Source organism: Toxotes jaculatrix, chromosome 9 (genome assembly GCF_017976425.1).
Source record: "Toxotes jaculatrix isolate fToxJac2 chromosome 9, fToxJac2.pri, whole genome shotgun sequence".
Taxonomy (NCBI): Eukaryota; Metazoa; Chordata; class Actinopteri; family Toxotidae; genus Toxotes; species Toxotes jaculatrix.
Genome location: NC_054402.1, coordinates 23732994 through 23749715, shown reverse-complemented (window position 1 = coordinate 23749715; position 16722 = coordinate 23732994). Strand labels below are relative to the sequence as shown.

Sequence of the window (16722 nt, the reverse complement as noted above, 5' to 3'; positions counted from 1 at the left end):
ACCAAGTCTACCACTCAGATGAAACAGCTTAAGAAGAGTCAGTATGTATCCAAAGACTATAAATGCAACGTCCAGCAAAATGAACGTATACAGAAGAAAATCAGTTTGGATATTTGCCATATTAAAGGCCTAAGTAAATACAAGCAGCTGTGCAAAAATGAAATGGTTGTACAGTATCTGGCTCTGTTGCGGTTTCATTGTCCACAGGAAACATTTCTTCAGCATTTCTTAAGTTTCTTAGACTTGTTTTCCCCATTTTCTTCTTTTTCAAAGCTAAATACAGACCCAAGAACATTCAAAGGCTGTAATCAGAGCTAAAAGGGTCCTACAAAGCACTGTATACCTTTGGAAATGAGAGATTTCAGATTTCAATTTTGAATAAAGATGCAAAAAAAATCTAAAACCTTTCACTTTATGTTTTTATGGATTATTGAGTGTAGATTGATGTGCTAAACATAGTATTTTTATCCATTTACACTTTAGCACAAGGTTGCAAAAAGTGAAAGGGTCTAAAAGCTTTCTGAAGCCACTATACATTAAGTTCACATTATGTACTGCTACATCTACATATTTTTCAGTGAGTCATGAGCATTTTAGGCATGAATTAACATCCACATATAAGTATTTATAATAAATCATTGTGTATCACTGGTTTGTTGGTGAATTTGTTAATTAATTTTTAATTATTTTTTAATAATGCATGTTTTTGGATTTTGGGAGGAAACCGGAGCACCCGGAGAAAAACCCACGCAAGCACAGGGAGAACATGCAAACTCCACACAGAAATTTCTTGCTGTGTGGTGACAGTGCAAATGACTGCTCCACTGTGCTGCCCTGACACACAGGAATAGTTTCCGTGTGTTCTAGTGTCTTCCCCATCTCAATTCTTTGTGGCGTTAGTGCGGCCTGTGGAGAAGGAAGGTGGGGGGTTGTGGGGATTTTGGGGGTTGTGGGGATGGTGGGGGGTTATGGGGATTGTGGGGTTATGGGGATTGTCGGGGGTGGGGGGTTCTGGGGATAATGGGGGGTAGGGGTTTGTTGGGATTGTGGGGGGTGGGGGGATGTGGCTTGATTTGGGTCTGATGTGTGAGCTGAACCTTATCAGAGATGGGTGGTAAGCGTACATGCTCTGACATCAGCTCAGACCCACGTTTGGTTGGGACACTGTCTTTAAACGGGTCTCTGGTCGCTTTGAGGACAAGTTTTCCACGTTTGGTCCTTGTCCATTCTAAATGTGGAGGTGAGGTCCGATCACTTCTTTGTTTAGGGGCAGTACCACCTCTGATGGGCTGCACTTTATCTGAAATGGGTGGTAAGTGTGTGCTCTCTGAAGTGTGTTTAGAACTCTGCTTGTCCATATACCATTCTGTGAATGATTTTACGAGTGCGTGAGCTTCATTTTGGGCCCTGGTTACCTTTGCACACAGCGCATAACCTTCTTTACACTCTTCTTTTATCTTTTTTCTTAAGTCTTGGAAGGAGATAGGGTCAGGCTTTGCTGGTGTTTCAGATAGCAATTTGTTATAGAAGCGATCCTCTCTTTGCTGTGCTTTATATGTAACGGGGAAACTGTGACTCTCGTCACAGGTTTTTTCAATCTTTGGAAGCGGTAGTGAGGGCGATGACGGTATAGAAAACTTGAGGACTGGTACTTGTATATTTCTTGTCACTGCAGTCCTTGGTTTTCCTGCCTGCTTATGGTCAGCATTCTCCTGTGGGCAGCGTTTTAAATCATGCGATGCCCATTTATCTCTCCCGAAGACACCTACGCAATAGCCTGTGTTTGTCCATAGCCGGACATTGCAGTCCAAACCTGCAGTAACTATGTTTTTGCAAGCTGGATCACATGTAACACTAACTACTGCCGTAGGATGAGCTTGCCAAGAGTCCAACAGTGGAGGTGGGCAAAGTGACACACGCCACCCATTGATGTTTTCAAATGGCCCTTCATCTGACTGTTTTTTAAAGCCAAATTTCTGAATGTCCCACAGACAAATCCTTCCCGTGCTGTCCCCAGTGAGAAGTATTTTTTCATTTGCATCTGTTGCCATGGTGTTAATGACTGCACCCTCGTCACTCACAGCCCTGAACTTTGCTAACAGCCCTCCCTTGCTGATAACAGACCAGGCATGGATGTAGCCATCTGCACAGGTCAGCAGTGTGGCTGTGTCAACCTTGATCTCCCTGGTCCGCAGACATTTTATAAGAGGACTGACATCCATTCTAGTGTCTGTCACAGCTGTAGATTTTTTATGGAGAGCATTTCTCCCAGTGTCCACTCCATATTTTGACCTCTTCTCAACAGGTACACTGCCAGTCCGGCCCTGAGCGCTTTTAAATGCCATATGTGTTCGGGGGTTCTCACTAACATTAAGCCAGTACAGAACCATAGCAGTGTCCATATCCCAGATGACAACATTTCCGTTGCTGGAGGCAGTGACCAATCTGGCTCCGTGCACATCCATGGATGAAATGTCATCTAAATAATCATGCTGGAAAAATCTGTGATCATTTCTCTCCATATCCAGGTCAAAAATAATCTTGGAGTCCTTCCCTGAAATTAATAATCTGTTGTTTACACAGATTAGAGCTGTCACCTCCTTTGGCACGGTCACAGGAAGAACGGCAAGCTCTCTTCCACTGTTAAAGTTCCACAGTCTCACTTTCCCATCCTCTGAAACTGTGATTAGTTTGCGCTGTGATTCATTAAATAACATGGCAGTGGATCCAGAAGTCTGATTCGAAGAGATGTTAAACTGCTTGACGGCCTCTCCTGTTAAGGTGTCCCACACTGACACCACACCATCCTGGCAAACAGAGACGACCTGTTGGAAGGTGCTGTGGTGCAGTGCAGAGCACAGGGGTTTGCCATGGGATGTTAATGTGCTTTTAAAAACGTCTGTTCCTCTTCCAAGACATAATCCTATTTTTGTGTTGGCCAGGACTAACTCGTTGTTATGTTCGCTGTAACATACACTGGAGATTGGGCTCGGTCCCATACCATCAACCTGGAAGCTTTGTTTACATATCCAGCCATTCGTGGTCCATACACGCACATTCATATCCATCGACAAACTGATGAATATGTCGTCAATTTCATTACCTATGATGTGGGTGATGGGTTTGACATGTCCTTTTAATTCATGTTCGCAGGACGTGGTTCTGTGAGGAGACCACACCCGCAGTACACCATCTGTACCCCCGGTCAGCAGACGATCAGATGAAGGAGAGTATACAACACATGTGAAAAACTCGTGCTCTTTCTTACTCTCAAACACTCGTTTTGGGATTTTTGTTTTGGTGTTGAGTGATTTAGGGAGACCAGTGAGGACCATCGTCCTACCTGAAGTACCGCAGATGGCAAACATGTCAAGTGATGGCAAGAACTGGATCTGACTGCACGTGTCATTAAAGATGTGAATTTTGACACACAGATAGTCCTCAGAGGGATTTTCCAGCAGGCTTGAAACATACACAGTCGGATATTTCTTCAGAGAGATTTTCTCGTATGCCCTTGAGGAGAAGAGCCCTTGTGTCTTTATATTATAAGAGACTAACATGTATAGAAAGCCACCTGTATCACCAAAGGAAAATATTGCTTTTGTGCCATTGGACCAGTAGTTCATGGTTTTCACAATATTTTCCTCCACTATCAGAGAATGACTGAGGCCAAACAGTTTGGTGATCTCACAGCATCTATAGAACAGCAGTTCTCTGTCAGTTGTGGAGATAGCCATTTTTCTTATTTCTGGCATGTACACCATGTCTGTTACAAGCATTTTTTTCTTATGTGAAAATCTAAGTGTCTCCTCTGGTTGGTCTAAGGGAATGGTGTAATGGGTGGCAAAGTTGTCAGTCCAGAAACTTAACACACCTCTTGAGTTGATGGAAAGGTATTGACCTTTCTGGTAAGTCCTGGTTCTTTCTGTTTCTGTTATCTGTGAAACATCATCTTCTGTGTTATCCGTGAAAGGACGGAATAACATCCGCACAATGTTTTTGTGGTGACCTGTGGGTATAAATGTGACAGGTCTGGGAAAGATTTGGTTTTGCATAGTTGCAGTTGTCCTAGATTGGTCTGTTTGGAACTGCAGTAGCTCACAAATGTCCACAGTTGTGTCAGAGTTGGCATCGATCTTCATGTGGAGGATCTCAAGCTCTTCTTGGGTCATGGAGGTGCCAAGCATCTTCATTACCGCACAGAACTCCTCCATGTCCAGTCCTCCAGATCCATCAGCATCAGCCTCTTCAAATGCTCTCACAATGAGAGGAAGCTGTTCTTTGCTAAACAGGGCTGTCTTTTCCTCATCCATTGTGCTCTTTGCAGGTCTTCCTTTATGCCTCTATGTTCTTGTGTCTTTTGTCTCTGTGGTCTTTGGCAGGTCTTCCTTTATGCCTCGATGCTCTAGTGTCTTTTGTCTCTGTGGTCTTTGGCAGATCTTCTCTGTGCTCTTCTCTTGCTGCTTAAATAGAATACACCAGTGACTGTGATGATCATCAACAACATGCCACGTGATGACAAGGCATCATCAACAACATGGCACGTGATGACATCATGACTTTGAGGATCAAAGGCATCATCAACAACATGCCACGTGATGACATCATGACATCACGTGGCATGTTGTTGTTGATGCTTTTGAAGATCATAGGTGGAAATGGAAAGTTTAACACTGGTGAATAAATAAGTAGTACTGTTATTTTTTTTACATGGTTTTGGAAATCTAATTGTCAGGTTCCACTCTGTGAGCCATGGCGGTTTTATTTTGATAACGTGGTGTTTCCTGTTTTATTTTGGTAATGTTTGTTCACTGCTTTTCCTCTCATTCCAGGTGTCTTGACTTCCCTCTCCTCATGTGCTCCTCCCACCTCCTGATTACCCTCCCTCCCTTAATGTGTTTCACCTGTGTGTAATTGTCTCCCCTCCTCCTGATGTATTTAGTCCCTGTCCTCCCTGCACTCGTCGCCAGATTGTCTTGTTTGTTCTTTGTGTTCCTACCGAGCTTTCCAGCGTTTCCTTGTAGAGCTAGCTATTTTGATTGTTTGACCTCTGCCTGGATTTTTTGGATTTCGAGTTTGCCTTCTCCCTGTTGTACCTCTGCCTTATCGGACTGATTTCACATGTATCGAACCTGGACTGATTAAACCGTTTTTGGTTATCACAAACTCTGACTCTGCGCCTGTGTCCACTCCACTACTTACTCAGCCCTGACACTAATCACATTAATTTAGCTCTGTGATATTCATCAGCATTAACAGGTAATGAATGAAGTAGCATAGAAACTCTGCTGTCAAAGAATCATCAAAAACATTTAGTGGAAAAGACCATCAAACATGTGAAGCCTTCCAAACACTGCCGTACATGCAGGCAACGTGTGTGTGTGTGTGTGTGTGTGTGTGTGTGTGTTTTTGTTGGAGGGCAGCAGAGGTTGTAGGGTTGTAAGTATTGAAGCCCGTCATGACGGGGGCTTGGCCTGAGTTTGCAGAATGTGGCCCCTTGTCTCTCTCCATCTCTTCCTCAGTTACACCCTCGCTCCTCCCTCGGGTTAAAGTCCTATTTCTTCCCGCCTCACACCTTCCTTCCTTCCTTCTTACCTATTACATTTGTTGACATATAATATTCAAAGTGTGGCTCAGGGACCTCTTGCAATATGGTAAGAAAAACCCTCTGCGAGGTCCTTGGAAATATTTGACACATAAAACATTTTATTGCTGGCTTCAGTCACATGTACAGTGTGATCCACACACAGTGGTGATAGAAAGGCTTCACAGTTCATGTTCAGTAATTTCATCCACATTTCTTGTTAAAACAATAAAGTAATAAATCCTGCAGAGTTGAGACAGCAGGTTGATTAATATGGAACACACGTTAGCCGAGAGCAGAGGCTTCTTTGTGCTTTTGAAGGCCAAAGATGGACGATGTGAAAATAAACCAAATGTTGACTATGAAAGGGTTTCCATCAGTGACCCTGCAAGATTTCTTGATACTCCTGATATGTTCAAATCCCCATCCTCCCACCACATCTCTTTGCTCTCCTTTACTCTCCCAAAATCTATATCAGACACACCTTCTCCTCCCTGGTGCTCTGCCTGGATCAGTTCACATCTCAAGTTTCTGTCATCACGCCTGTACAGTTGTTGGACAGTGTTGGTTTGGTGAATGCTCATCTCTTTATAGCCTCATTCAGAATTGTTATGCTAACTGTATTTGATGTATACAAAGGACTCTGTGCTGACATTATTTTGCTCTTTATTCAGTTCCACTCAGTTCCAAATACTGGGTGGCCTTACTAGCCATGCGTCTGCCACATGACACAATTCTAGCTAATTTGTGCTAATTGCACAGAAAAACAGTACGCTTCTTTCTCTTTCATTCTCCCTCTCTCAGCTTTGTGTGCAGTTAATTAAAGTTGTACTTTGAACTGTCAATGACATCATGACTTGGCTGCCGTCCCTGTGGTCCCGTTTAGACTTGACAGGTTCCCATGGAAACTCTGATGTCATGGGCGGGGGGGACGACGCGAGGCGAGTTAAAGTGAATGATGTTTTCAGGTCTGTTTTTGGGTGAAATGTGATGTCTGTTAACACATGGACAGGCAGGAACAGAGCTGTGTCAGCAGACTGGGATCAAAGCCAGCAGGTAGCCAGTCAATCAGCCTGAGGACTCATACAACATACTGCCTGGCACGACCTCCTGCATGTTATTGCGTCTCTCTGTTGGTTTCCAGGCAGAGATATCAGAGCCAAGCTGTCCTGAATTTGTGTGAGTTAAAGACTGATGTAAAGAAGAATGATCTGGCTCGGTGCTTTGGGAAAGGGCAGAGAGAAATGGCCATAAATGGAAAAATCTACCTTTTTATAACGTGCAAATGCTCACAAAGAATTCTGTCAAGAACGCATTTAAACATTGTCTTGCACTTTCCTTTTTTAATTAAAGGAATATTCTCACCTTTTGAGAAATGTGCTTGTTTACTTTCTCGCTAAGAGTTGAATGAAAAGATCCATACTAATCTCAAACTATGTAAAGAACAGAGCTGGAGTCAGGAGGTGATTAGATAACATGTACCATAAAGAGTAAAGGCAGGGGGAAACAGCTACCCTGGCCCACTAATCACCATGTTATATCTCATTTGTTTAATCTCTACATAAACTAAAGTGTAATAACTACAAATATAAGTTTTATGTGGGGTTATGTGCAGGATATGTAATGTGTTATATAATTAGTCAGTGTTATATAATTTAGAGGTGCTGGTAGTGGTATTTCATTACTGTAGGACAGAGCCAGGCTAGCTGTTTCCCTTTGTATTGCAGTTATCTTTAGCTAACAGCTAGTTAGCTGCTTAGTCGTGTGAAATATTTTTTTTAAAAAATGTAATGAATTTCCTGCAGAGAAAGCAGTTTGCATAATTATATTATCAATTAAATGTAAAATTACTTAATTCTATCATTTTAAAGGAAAGCTGAAGTGCGACTGAATGTTTATTGCTGAGTCATGATGTGTGTTAATGTTGAACACTGTGTGCTGGTGCATCATTGAGTGTTTGAGGACTGCTCGAGATAAGCCCAGCCTAAATCCTTAAAATGTCCCCTAAGTTTGTTTGTGTTTACTTGCAGGTCGGGTGCAGATGTTACTGACTCATTATTTTGGTGGATTTGTTTACTTCATACGGTGCAGCAAGAATGTGTTGGAATAGCACCCCCAAATATGTTTAAGGTTAGTATCAACTCATACTGGAATGCTGGAAAATGTTCAGGGATCAGTTTCTAAAAGCCGTTCCCACAACAGAAGGCACTATCAAAACGCCAATAAAAACTCAGCAAAAACTTATGTAACAGAAACACATTCAATTCATACGTATCTTCACAGTATTCCTAAATTAGCCACAACAAAATTCCCTCATGGCTGTTTTCAGCTTGTTTGTCGGCCACAAGTCCTGCTGAGTCATACCTCACAAAGGCTGAACTGAAGTTATGCAGCTGAAGGTTTACCACTGAATTTGCATGTATGGGTGAATGTGAGGGAAGTCACTGAACAACTGTCCTACAATACTGAGTGTCCCTGAACAACTGCCAAGGCTGTCATGTAAGCAGTGGAGGAAGTATTCAGATGCTTCACATCAGTAAAAGTTTAATACAAAAATATAAAATGACTTCATTAGGGGTCAACAACTCGTAGTGATAAATCCCCACAGAAACTCAGCTGTTTCACTCAGTTCCAGGGTGTAACGTCTTTCAGGTCATGGTTTTCTTCCAGTGTTTGGTTCACTTAGACATTTTTGCTGTCAGGGACCCATTCAAATTTAATAAGACCAAATGCATGTGGCAATTAAGTTGTTGTCTGCTTTTACACAGGTAGCATGCTTAACACTAAGGAAAAGGTGAGGCTAATTTGCTGGCTGGGCAGCAGACTTTGAGACGAAATTTTGTAGCCACCTGGCAATCAAGCATCTCTCTCCCCCTCCTCTTTCATGTGTTTATGTGCGTCATTTCTAAGTCTTTGTCGTTAGGAGCCACCATACTAAGTAATACATGAAATAAATTTAACTACAGTTCATAGTTATGAAGAATGCACATTCAGAAGCCCCAAATTAAAATAATTCCAGAAATGTATGAATCACGGTCAGGTTCCCTATATGCACAGACCACAAAGCTGTATTCAGTCTAATCACTGAATGAACAACCCAGATCTAAGAATGAAGCAAACAAATACTATAACATAGTATGTGTTAATTATCAGTAGTAGTATCATTTTAACCTCCATTTAGCCTGATTCATTTTCATGTTTAGACAAAAATCACTTTGGCAGTTTACCGGGATACAGTTCTGATTTAAACAATGTTTACATCTGTACATGTGTGTGTGTGTGTGTGTGTGTTTATGGGAGTTTGAGGGAGAGCAGACATATTTGTGTTCTGTTTAATGCGGTGGTGACGTACACTGTTCTCTGTGGGTGAAGTCAGAGCCTTCTCGTTAATGTTTACAGTCTGTAACCAGCAGTCAGTGTGTGTGAATTTGGATTTTGGTGATATGAGAATGACATTGACGCAGGGAGGATATTGTACATGTGTGTTGATATAAGTGTGCGTGTGTCTGTGTGTGTGTACTCTAACCCTCTTATATACTGCATAGGGGGATGTGTATGATGACAGAGGAGAGATTAAAGCAGACCAAGGAGGTGTGTGGTTAAGTTTGGCAGTTTTAGCTATACAGTTTCACTACGTCCATACTAACCCATAATTAACAACTTAATTATAAACAACGTATTCCTTAATGACCATCTATCAACCATTATTCACTTAAGTACAGCAGTCGATTCTCCTTTCATGTTGCCAGCTGTAAACTGAAGCCAGAAATGTGTTGAAGTTAAAACCACTGGAGTCGTTTGTGAAAAGCCAGAGTGGGACAGGACCCATGCTGGTGTCACAAAAAACAGCTTTGAATAAGGATTTGCATCCGGCATTTCCATGTTTCCTGATGTAAATTTTAAAAAATCGAATATTATATCCAAAGCAGCCTGTTGCAGTTCAATGACAATTCCAAATGTACAAAGTGTTCATAATATATTTACATTTAAAACCCTTGTGCTGGTGCCAGAGTGACTGTGTCATTTTTTTGGTCCCATATTTACACTTACAGTTCTATCTGGATCATTAACGTGTGTCTGTTACACACCTCTGCTAGATTTGCCCCCACTTTTCATAGGGTGTCTTTCTGTCGCAGCCACACAGTCAGACTTTGCTGTTAGCCTGCACACCGCAGAGTTGGCAACGTTTTTGCTCATCAACACAACTGCCGACAAAACCTTCTGTCCTTGACGTACAGGTACCAACACAGGTACGTTTACACTGCCTCACCCTCCAACAGAAACCTCAGCTGCCGACCGCATGCTTCTTATCCGGTTTTAATGTAGAAACCAGATCACATTCATACTACCTTGTAAAGCAGTGGGCGGGATGAATGAATGAACATGAATCATGAATCATAAACAGATATACAGGTGTTCAGTAATCTAATTTTCCTGTGAATACATCACATGTCTTTTGCCATGATGTTAACATTTTATGAACCGTATCATGCAGTCATCATGTTTTCCTGTTAAAGCCACAGAGAGAGAGCAGTGTGAGAACGTTCATTACATCAGAATGTGTCATCCTTTCGACCGGTGTTTGTCTGTCCTTGTTTTGAGTTATTGTGCAACATTTCGTGCATCTGAAGACAGTTATCCCAACCGGAGATCTGTGTTTGGACTGGTTGCCTTTGTGTTCTTTCGGTTTTGTGTCGCTGTTGTAATATTGGACAGTCAGAGATGGGCCAACAAAACCTCTCTATCAGGTTTCGTTGGGACTGTCAGAGTATCACAGAAATTTATATTTCAGGTTGCTAGGAAGTAAATAGCACAGGCAACAGGCAATTAAAATAGCTTAGCATTATTTACTGTGTTTGATCCTGTAAGTTTTAGATCAAACCTCCAGAAACTGTCTAGAGACCGTACACAATTAAATACCTTTCAGGGTTTGGGATTTAATTGTCGATTTTCTGCTCACAGTCTGACTCTGTGGTGTGTAGACACCTCAAATCTGTGTTGAGGTCATTCAAAAAAAATCCCACTGTATCAGTAAGGAAATAACAATTGCTCTCTCCTCTTCTTGCTCTTTCCTTTTTTTTTTTGCAGATGTTTGGACTCTGACAGCTTTGATTTATTTTAGTCCATAAGTGTGCTATATATCGCAAACCCCAAATGTCTTCCAGGCTGCTTGGTGACCGAATCCGCACTTAATCAGTTGAGGCAACCTCCCTGCTCAGAGGAAGAGGTGTGTTTGCAAATGTCTCTGCAATATCAACAAATAGTTTCACTGGTTTAAGACCAGATGAGAAGAAAATCAAAGTGTGCGACCTCTCCTCTGCAGTGATCGCACTGGACGTTTACAACCTCAGCTCCGCACAGAGGGAGCCAGAGTCAGAGAAGTAAAACATATGTGGTCATTGTCAAAACAATGAAAAAGCTCAACTTAGATTGTGGGAGGCTTTGCAGAGAGCGGGAGGGAGAGATCTATTGTTGTGACGACAGCTGAAGTATTTCATTTCATACCCCTCTGATTCATGCAGGTCATACCACATTACCTGCTGACTCACTGTTACTGGAAAGCACTGGTTCTCAAAGTGGGGGTCTATGGATCCACATGGGGGCCACAGGGACTTTCAGGGTGCCCCGAGCAAAATGAAGAAAAGTTTCATTTCACCGTAATCAAGCTTAATTCAATTTTAAAACTATAATATAATGAGTCACACGATGGCGAGGAATCAGGATTTTGTGCAGCAAACACAGGTGCTGATAAAGTATTGGGGGTAATGACACAAGTGGTAAACACAACACTGACACATCACTGTATAAAGTTGTTATGATGAACGTGTTAGCAAACAGTTCTGATTAGTCATGCGGCAGACATGGGGCAACATCTGCATTCGTCTGAAGTCTGGTTTCAGTGCACATGAATTTCAAACAGGAGTAACACTGAAACCTGATGTCAGTGCTGGTGTTCAAGCTGGTGTCTGAGCTCTCTACACTGAAAACCATTAAATGTGTCTGACTTACTATTTAGTTTAATGAAGATTTTAAACACCAAGATTACATTACCACCGTCTTCAGGTGAGAGGTGGGCTACAATGCATGAGAATGCAAATGAGACTCTTGACAAACATGGCTGCATGTTTGTCTCCACAGTACTTTGTACAGCTCAAGGGTCAAGTCTGAATTTCACAAGATTTAATACACAGATATTAGCTGCACATCTTTTTCTGCCCTTCTTGTGAGCACTGTAATAATGTTGTCATTTATTTATTGTTTTGCATGCAGACAGAGATAAAATCGGCTTAGTGAACTACATAATGCAGGTGTAGAGGTGATTTGTTACTTTAGTAATAGGAAACTGTTACAGACAGTTGGCTCAGAGGCTTATTCAGGCATGAGACCGACTCTCTGTGCCGTCATGATTTATGTTTTGAAAGTCACGATCGCACAATAAAGGTGTTCTCTTCGACTGTTCTTTCTGTTTATGTTGGCAGATGACTGAATTATGTTAGATCATGATCTGATTGCAAGTAATGGCAGCTGTAATTTCTGGGCTGCTGCAATAACACCCCGAATTAAAGGATCACTGTTGTAGTTTATCTTTTAAGTTGTCACTTAACAGATATACTTTACTGAAAAAGATTAGGAGGTAACAGGAAGTTGGCTTTGTTATGTTGCTGCTACGGAGTAATAGGCCTGTTAAAGGTTTTTAAGACCTAAGAGTTCAACTTTCAAGGATGAAAAGCAGTGTCAGTGTGTTAGAAAAAGTACATCTACAGATTTATCTGTGTGAATGTGGACAGGGTCTAATATACATCAGCGCTGTGTGTTTTTAAGAGCCTCAGATGAAGCTGATACCTCTGATCTCTGACCTCTACAGTGGTTTGTTGCTGCACGTGTCTTGCACTGCACCCCAGCAGACTCACGTAAAACCCTGAAGGGGTGCTCACAAGCCCACTTCTCATCTCCCAGCTCTCCCTGCTGCTGTCTCACACACACACACTCCTTAACAGCACACACACAGACAGACATTGTTGACAGTAAGCAGGAGGGTGGAATGTTGAAGTATTTGAATGGGTATGTCTGTCGTACTCTCTCTCACACACACACACACACACACGCACACACACACACACACACACTCGCACACAATTGCTATCTAGTGTGGAATGTTTGCTCTGCTGGGGTCCAGTTACAAGGGGGAGGGTGGTGGTCCTCAGCAGCCAGGTTATCTTTCTGTCTGTCTACCATCGAACACACAGTGACAATAGAACAGAATAGAAAAATGTTAATGAATCTAATGGAAGGTAAACCTTTAACCCCCTCTATGGGCTTGTATTCTCTGTGGTTCACATGTATATTAAGTATCAAACTGATATAGTTTTGTATTTATCTGTGGTTGTTTTCCACATGATAATCCCAGCTGATATTTTTATCCAATGCTACATCACACAGGGTACAACACCAAGAAATGCTGCCCCCTGACCTGCTGCAGTGTTTATCTTAACAAAATACCATTAGAGCAAGGGGACGGAAAGATAATGAAAGAGAGAGGGGAAGATTTACAGATGGAGGCCAGTGAGAGAGAGAGAGGTGGGGGGGGGGGGGGGGGTCAAATGTGTGTTTGCCTCAGTACACTACAGTACACTTTTTTATTTCCTGTTAGGTTAAGGGGGCAGAATACTGGCAGAAGCTCTACAAGTAGACAAACTTGTTCATTGACCAGTGCTATGGATGTCCACCCCCTTTTATTTTTGTTTATTTTTTAAATTTAATTTATATTTATATAGAATTTTTATTTGGTTTCATTCATTGCTGTTTCCGTTTATCTCTCTCTTATGGTTTAAAACCCCATGGAGTTTCAGTTTCAAAATTACACATCCTGCAAACAAGGTTGATGGCAGCGTGACACTGAACCCAATCAGTCAAACAGCAGGATGTAAAAGCTGAAAGACACGGACGCTCTGTGGTGCTGAGGGGAACTGCAGCGTCTGTGGCTGAGTCTCTGTGAGCGACACCTTTTAACCCACTGTTACTGTTTAACCCAGATGTTACACTGACTGATCAGGAACAGACAGAGCTATGATAGAGAGGAGAGGAGGAGGGAGAGAATCAGAAAAGGAGAGAGAAGGGGGGGGGGGGGGGGGACTTCTTCTAATAGTTTATACAGTGCAAGGATGTAAAAGCTGCTCGGTCCGCCTCCCTCCTTCCCCTCCCCTCACATTTACTACTCTTTCCATGTTGTTTCTCCACTCCACCACTAACACCAACCTCCTGCTTTATCCCTCCCTTTCTCCTCCCTCCTCCCCCTTTAGAAGAGAGGAGTGATCAACCTGAGAGTTGGAGCAAACCAGAGAGCCGGCAGCGTAGAGCAGAGCTGACACACACACTCTCACACACACATACTCACACAGCTGTCCAGCGCTGAGGGAACTCTACTGAGCTACACTGGAGAGCAAAGCTGAGGTAGGTTTGCTGCAGCTGTGAGTGAAGATTACCTCACTGCTGTGTTTTATGGCAGTTATGAAACATAACTGGCTTAAATAGATGTCTGCTTTCTTTCTATTGTTCTGACTCTTTAAAAAACAGAACAGTTCAGCTCAGAGCAGTTGTTTGAAGCAGGTTTGTGATGTTTTAGATTTTTGCGTAGATTCTAAATGAAATCATTTAGTACAAAACTTGATTTTATTGTTACTATCTTTGTTTTTTTTTTTTTCTAATGCAGCTCCTTTTTTGTACAGGACACAACCTACGACTTAGACTTTTAACAGTTTGACAGCTGCTCACAAGCTAAAGGCCACGTTTTGTCCCATTTGTGCTTTCAGAGGACAAAGTGAGATATCTCTACCTGAAAAGCAGAGCTTGCGGAAGGAGAAGCAGTGTGGGACGTCCAGCAGATCAGACCTTTATCCCCTCTCCTGCAGACTTTCACCTCTCAACCGTTGTCAGTCCGTCCCCACCCCCCCTCCGGCCAAACCTTCAGCACAGTGACTGAAGCTACACATTCTCCAGTGTCCAGAGGATCTCACTTACAGACGAACACGCTGAGAGGCTGTCTGGCCCGTCCCCAGTGGCAACAGTGGTACCAATGGAAGCCCCCACCCTCGCTCCAATGGGAGACCTGTGTCACCCCCGATCTTCCTCTCCAGAGGGGGAAACAGTGTGTGCAGCTCTAGCCCGTTACGAGAACACTCTCCGGGACGCCATCAGGGAGATCCACATGGATGTCAGTGCCTTCAAGCTGGGCATGGAGCGTCGCCTGGAGGAGACAGCCAACCTGAGCGGGCCCCTCGGACGAGCGGTGGCTCAGCTCCAGCAGGAGAACCGGCAGCTCAGGAGTCAGCTGGAGGCCCTTACCCAACAGGTGGAGCTTCTGAGTGGGATGACGTGTGACAGAAGCACCTATATGAACAACAACCACAATCACAGTCAGAATCACAAGAATCTCCTTAATGACATTCAGGAGAACCATGAGGAGATAAAAGAGGTGGTCTACGGGAAGGGTCAGGCTCACACTCACACTCAGACTCACCTCCACATCCAGCCCTGCACCCTTGGGAGCCAAGCCCAGACCTACAGCAGCCTCAACAGTCAGTCAAGTCCTGCATCCCCACCTACCACCTTCTCACCCTCCCCCAGCTCCAGCAGTCCACCTGCTGGCTCTAGAGTGTCGTCCGTGGTGACAGGCCCAGTGTCCAGCAGCAGCCCCTCCACGGCCCGCTTCTCCAGCCGAGCCACATTTGCTGTGTCCAGCAAGACTAACGTGAGTACTGCATGTTGGTAGAGACAAGATGGTAGATGCTTTTCATCCAGAGTCCTTTTACAACAATGGTTCCCAACCTTGTTTTTCTGATGTACCTCCGCACCCCTGTCAAAGTCGAGCGCTCCTTCATCACCACTACTCGCCATGTTCCAAACAGGTGTTTGTTCAGTCGCACAGAAACTGAGCATGAATTAATACTGTTGATTATGTATACGAGGACATGGTTAGAGTCATTTTCCTACAGCTGAACTGCCAGCGTTTAAGTTGGTTTGGTTTCACACAAACTCAAATTTACATTTGCATTATAGTACTGCTGCTTGGAGCTTGACATTTCAACCCTTTGTCTGTTATTTATCTCTGTCAGCTGTTGATCTGTTTAGCCTTATCATTTATTCATTACGTTTAGCTAATGTTTCAACCATGATTCTTTACCTTTACCTTTCTAGGTGAACAATACGCCCACTTTTAGCTAACTATTTCAATGATTGAGCCGCTACTTTAAGCTGCGTCCACCTTGAAATATCTGTTATTACCATTTATTCATGCATTTTAGTGAATCATTACATAGAAGCTCTTGACACATATGTACTGACCCACCACTTCACAATCCAGTGGCAGATACTTTGTAAGATGGATGCTGAAATTGAATATACAATAACAGAGGAGGTAATCCAGTAATTGCTATGTAAAATTCTAGTTTTGGAAAGGGCCTCTGTTGTAAAGGAGGCAGAATGTGAGCTCGACTGAAACCGTTTGCGTTGTAGCTGCGTGGATGTGTCATACAAAGCGCTGGCTTGCACAACAGCTCTCCACCAGGATACTTAAGGATTTATGAAGTACAGTAACATGAGTGGAGCGGGCTCCTGGGAGTTGAGGTTAGTGTGGTCGTGTGGTTTTCTGAGTCAAATATATGAAATCAGTGTTGTGAAATGCAGGCTCTGGTTAGTCATTACGGCTGTCAGCCCGTGCGAACCTTGTGGGTCCGGTTTGGGGGATTTTCTTAGCTTCACCTGAGTGATTATATGGTTCTGGTTTTTTGAGGAAACTCCAACCACTGGGCTTGTGAAAGTCTTTCTAAACTTTGCTGAATATATTTAAAAAGTGATGGGTCAAGCTGAAAACGAGCGAGTTTTCTCAGTTCCTGGAAAGCTGGCGTTTTTCTTAATACTAAGGGTGTAAACTGGTTTTATGTTGCATCTGTATCAGGGTTAGGTCATAGTTCATCAATGCATGAATGGTGAACAGGCGGCCTGTGTCAGTGTTGTCAGTTTCTGAGTTATTATCAGGAATACATTTTTACTGTCAGCTTGGGAAGCTGCTCATGGAAGAATGCCCTCTGGTACAGAAACGGTCCCTGTTCACGTCATTGTGTAGCTGAATTTATTTTCTT

At 43.0% G+C, this 16722-nt stretch overlaps 2 protein-coding genes across 3 annotated transcripts in view; one reads left to right on the top strand and one right to left on the bottom strand.

The window, feature by feature from the left end:
* smtnl (smoothelin, like) overlaps positions 1-16722 on the top strand; it is a 47816-nt gene that overhangs the window by 8132 nt on the left and 22962 nt on the right. The window contains exons 4-6 of one of the 2 annotated variants that reach the window (XM_041045736.1): positions 7615-7714; positions 13885-14035; positions 14395-15332. In XM_041045736.1, coding sequence (XP_040901670.1) covers positions 14658-15332 — 675 coding nt within the window. In that variant the 5' untranslated portion in view covers positions 7615-7714; positions 13885-14035; positions 14395-14657. Of the gene's footprint in view, positions 1-7614; positions 7715-9752; positions 9835-13884; positions 14036-14394; positions 15333-16722 lie in introns of those variants that run through there. The other variant, XM_041045737.1, reaches the window with a different exon arrangement.
* Positions 881-4313, bottom strand: LOC121186782 (WD repeat-containing protein on Y chromosome-like). The gene is made up of 3 exons (XM_041045577.1): positions 4103-4313; positions 1577-3574; positions 881-1011 (listed from the first exon to the last, which is right to left on the bottom strand). Exons 1-3 carry the CDS (start codon positions 4311-4313, stop codon positions 881-883), a joined length of 2340 nt encoding a protein of 779 aa, XP_040901511.1.

Excerpts from the sequence above, each read along its gene's own strand:
- LOC121186782 (XM_041045577.1), bottom strand. The coding sequence starts at position 4,313 with ATGGATGAGGAAAAGACAGCCCTGTTTAGCAAAGAACAGCTTCCTCTC. Across the intron at positions 3,575-4,102 it reads TGACACAACTGTGGACATTT|GTGGCTTTCTATACATGTTA; the intron begins GTGAGCTACTGC and ends TTGGTGATACAG. Across the intron at positions 1,012-1,576 it reads TGAAAAAACCTGTGACGAGA|AACCCCCCACCCCCGACAAT; the intron begins GTCACAGTTTCC and ends CATTATCCCCAG.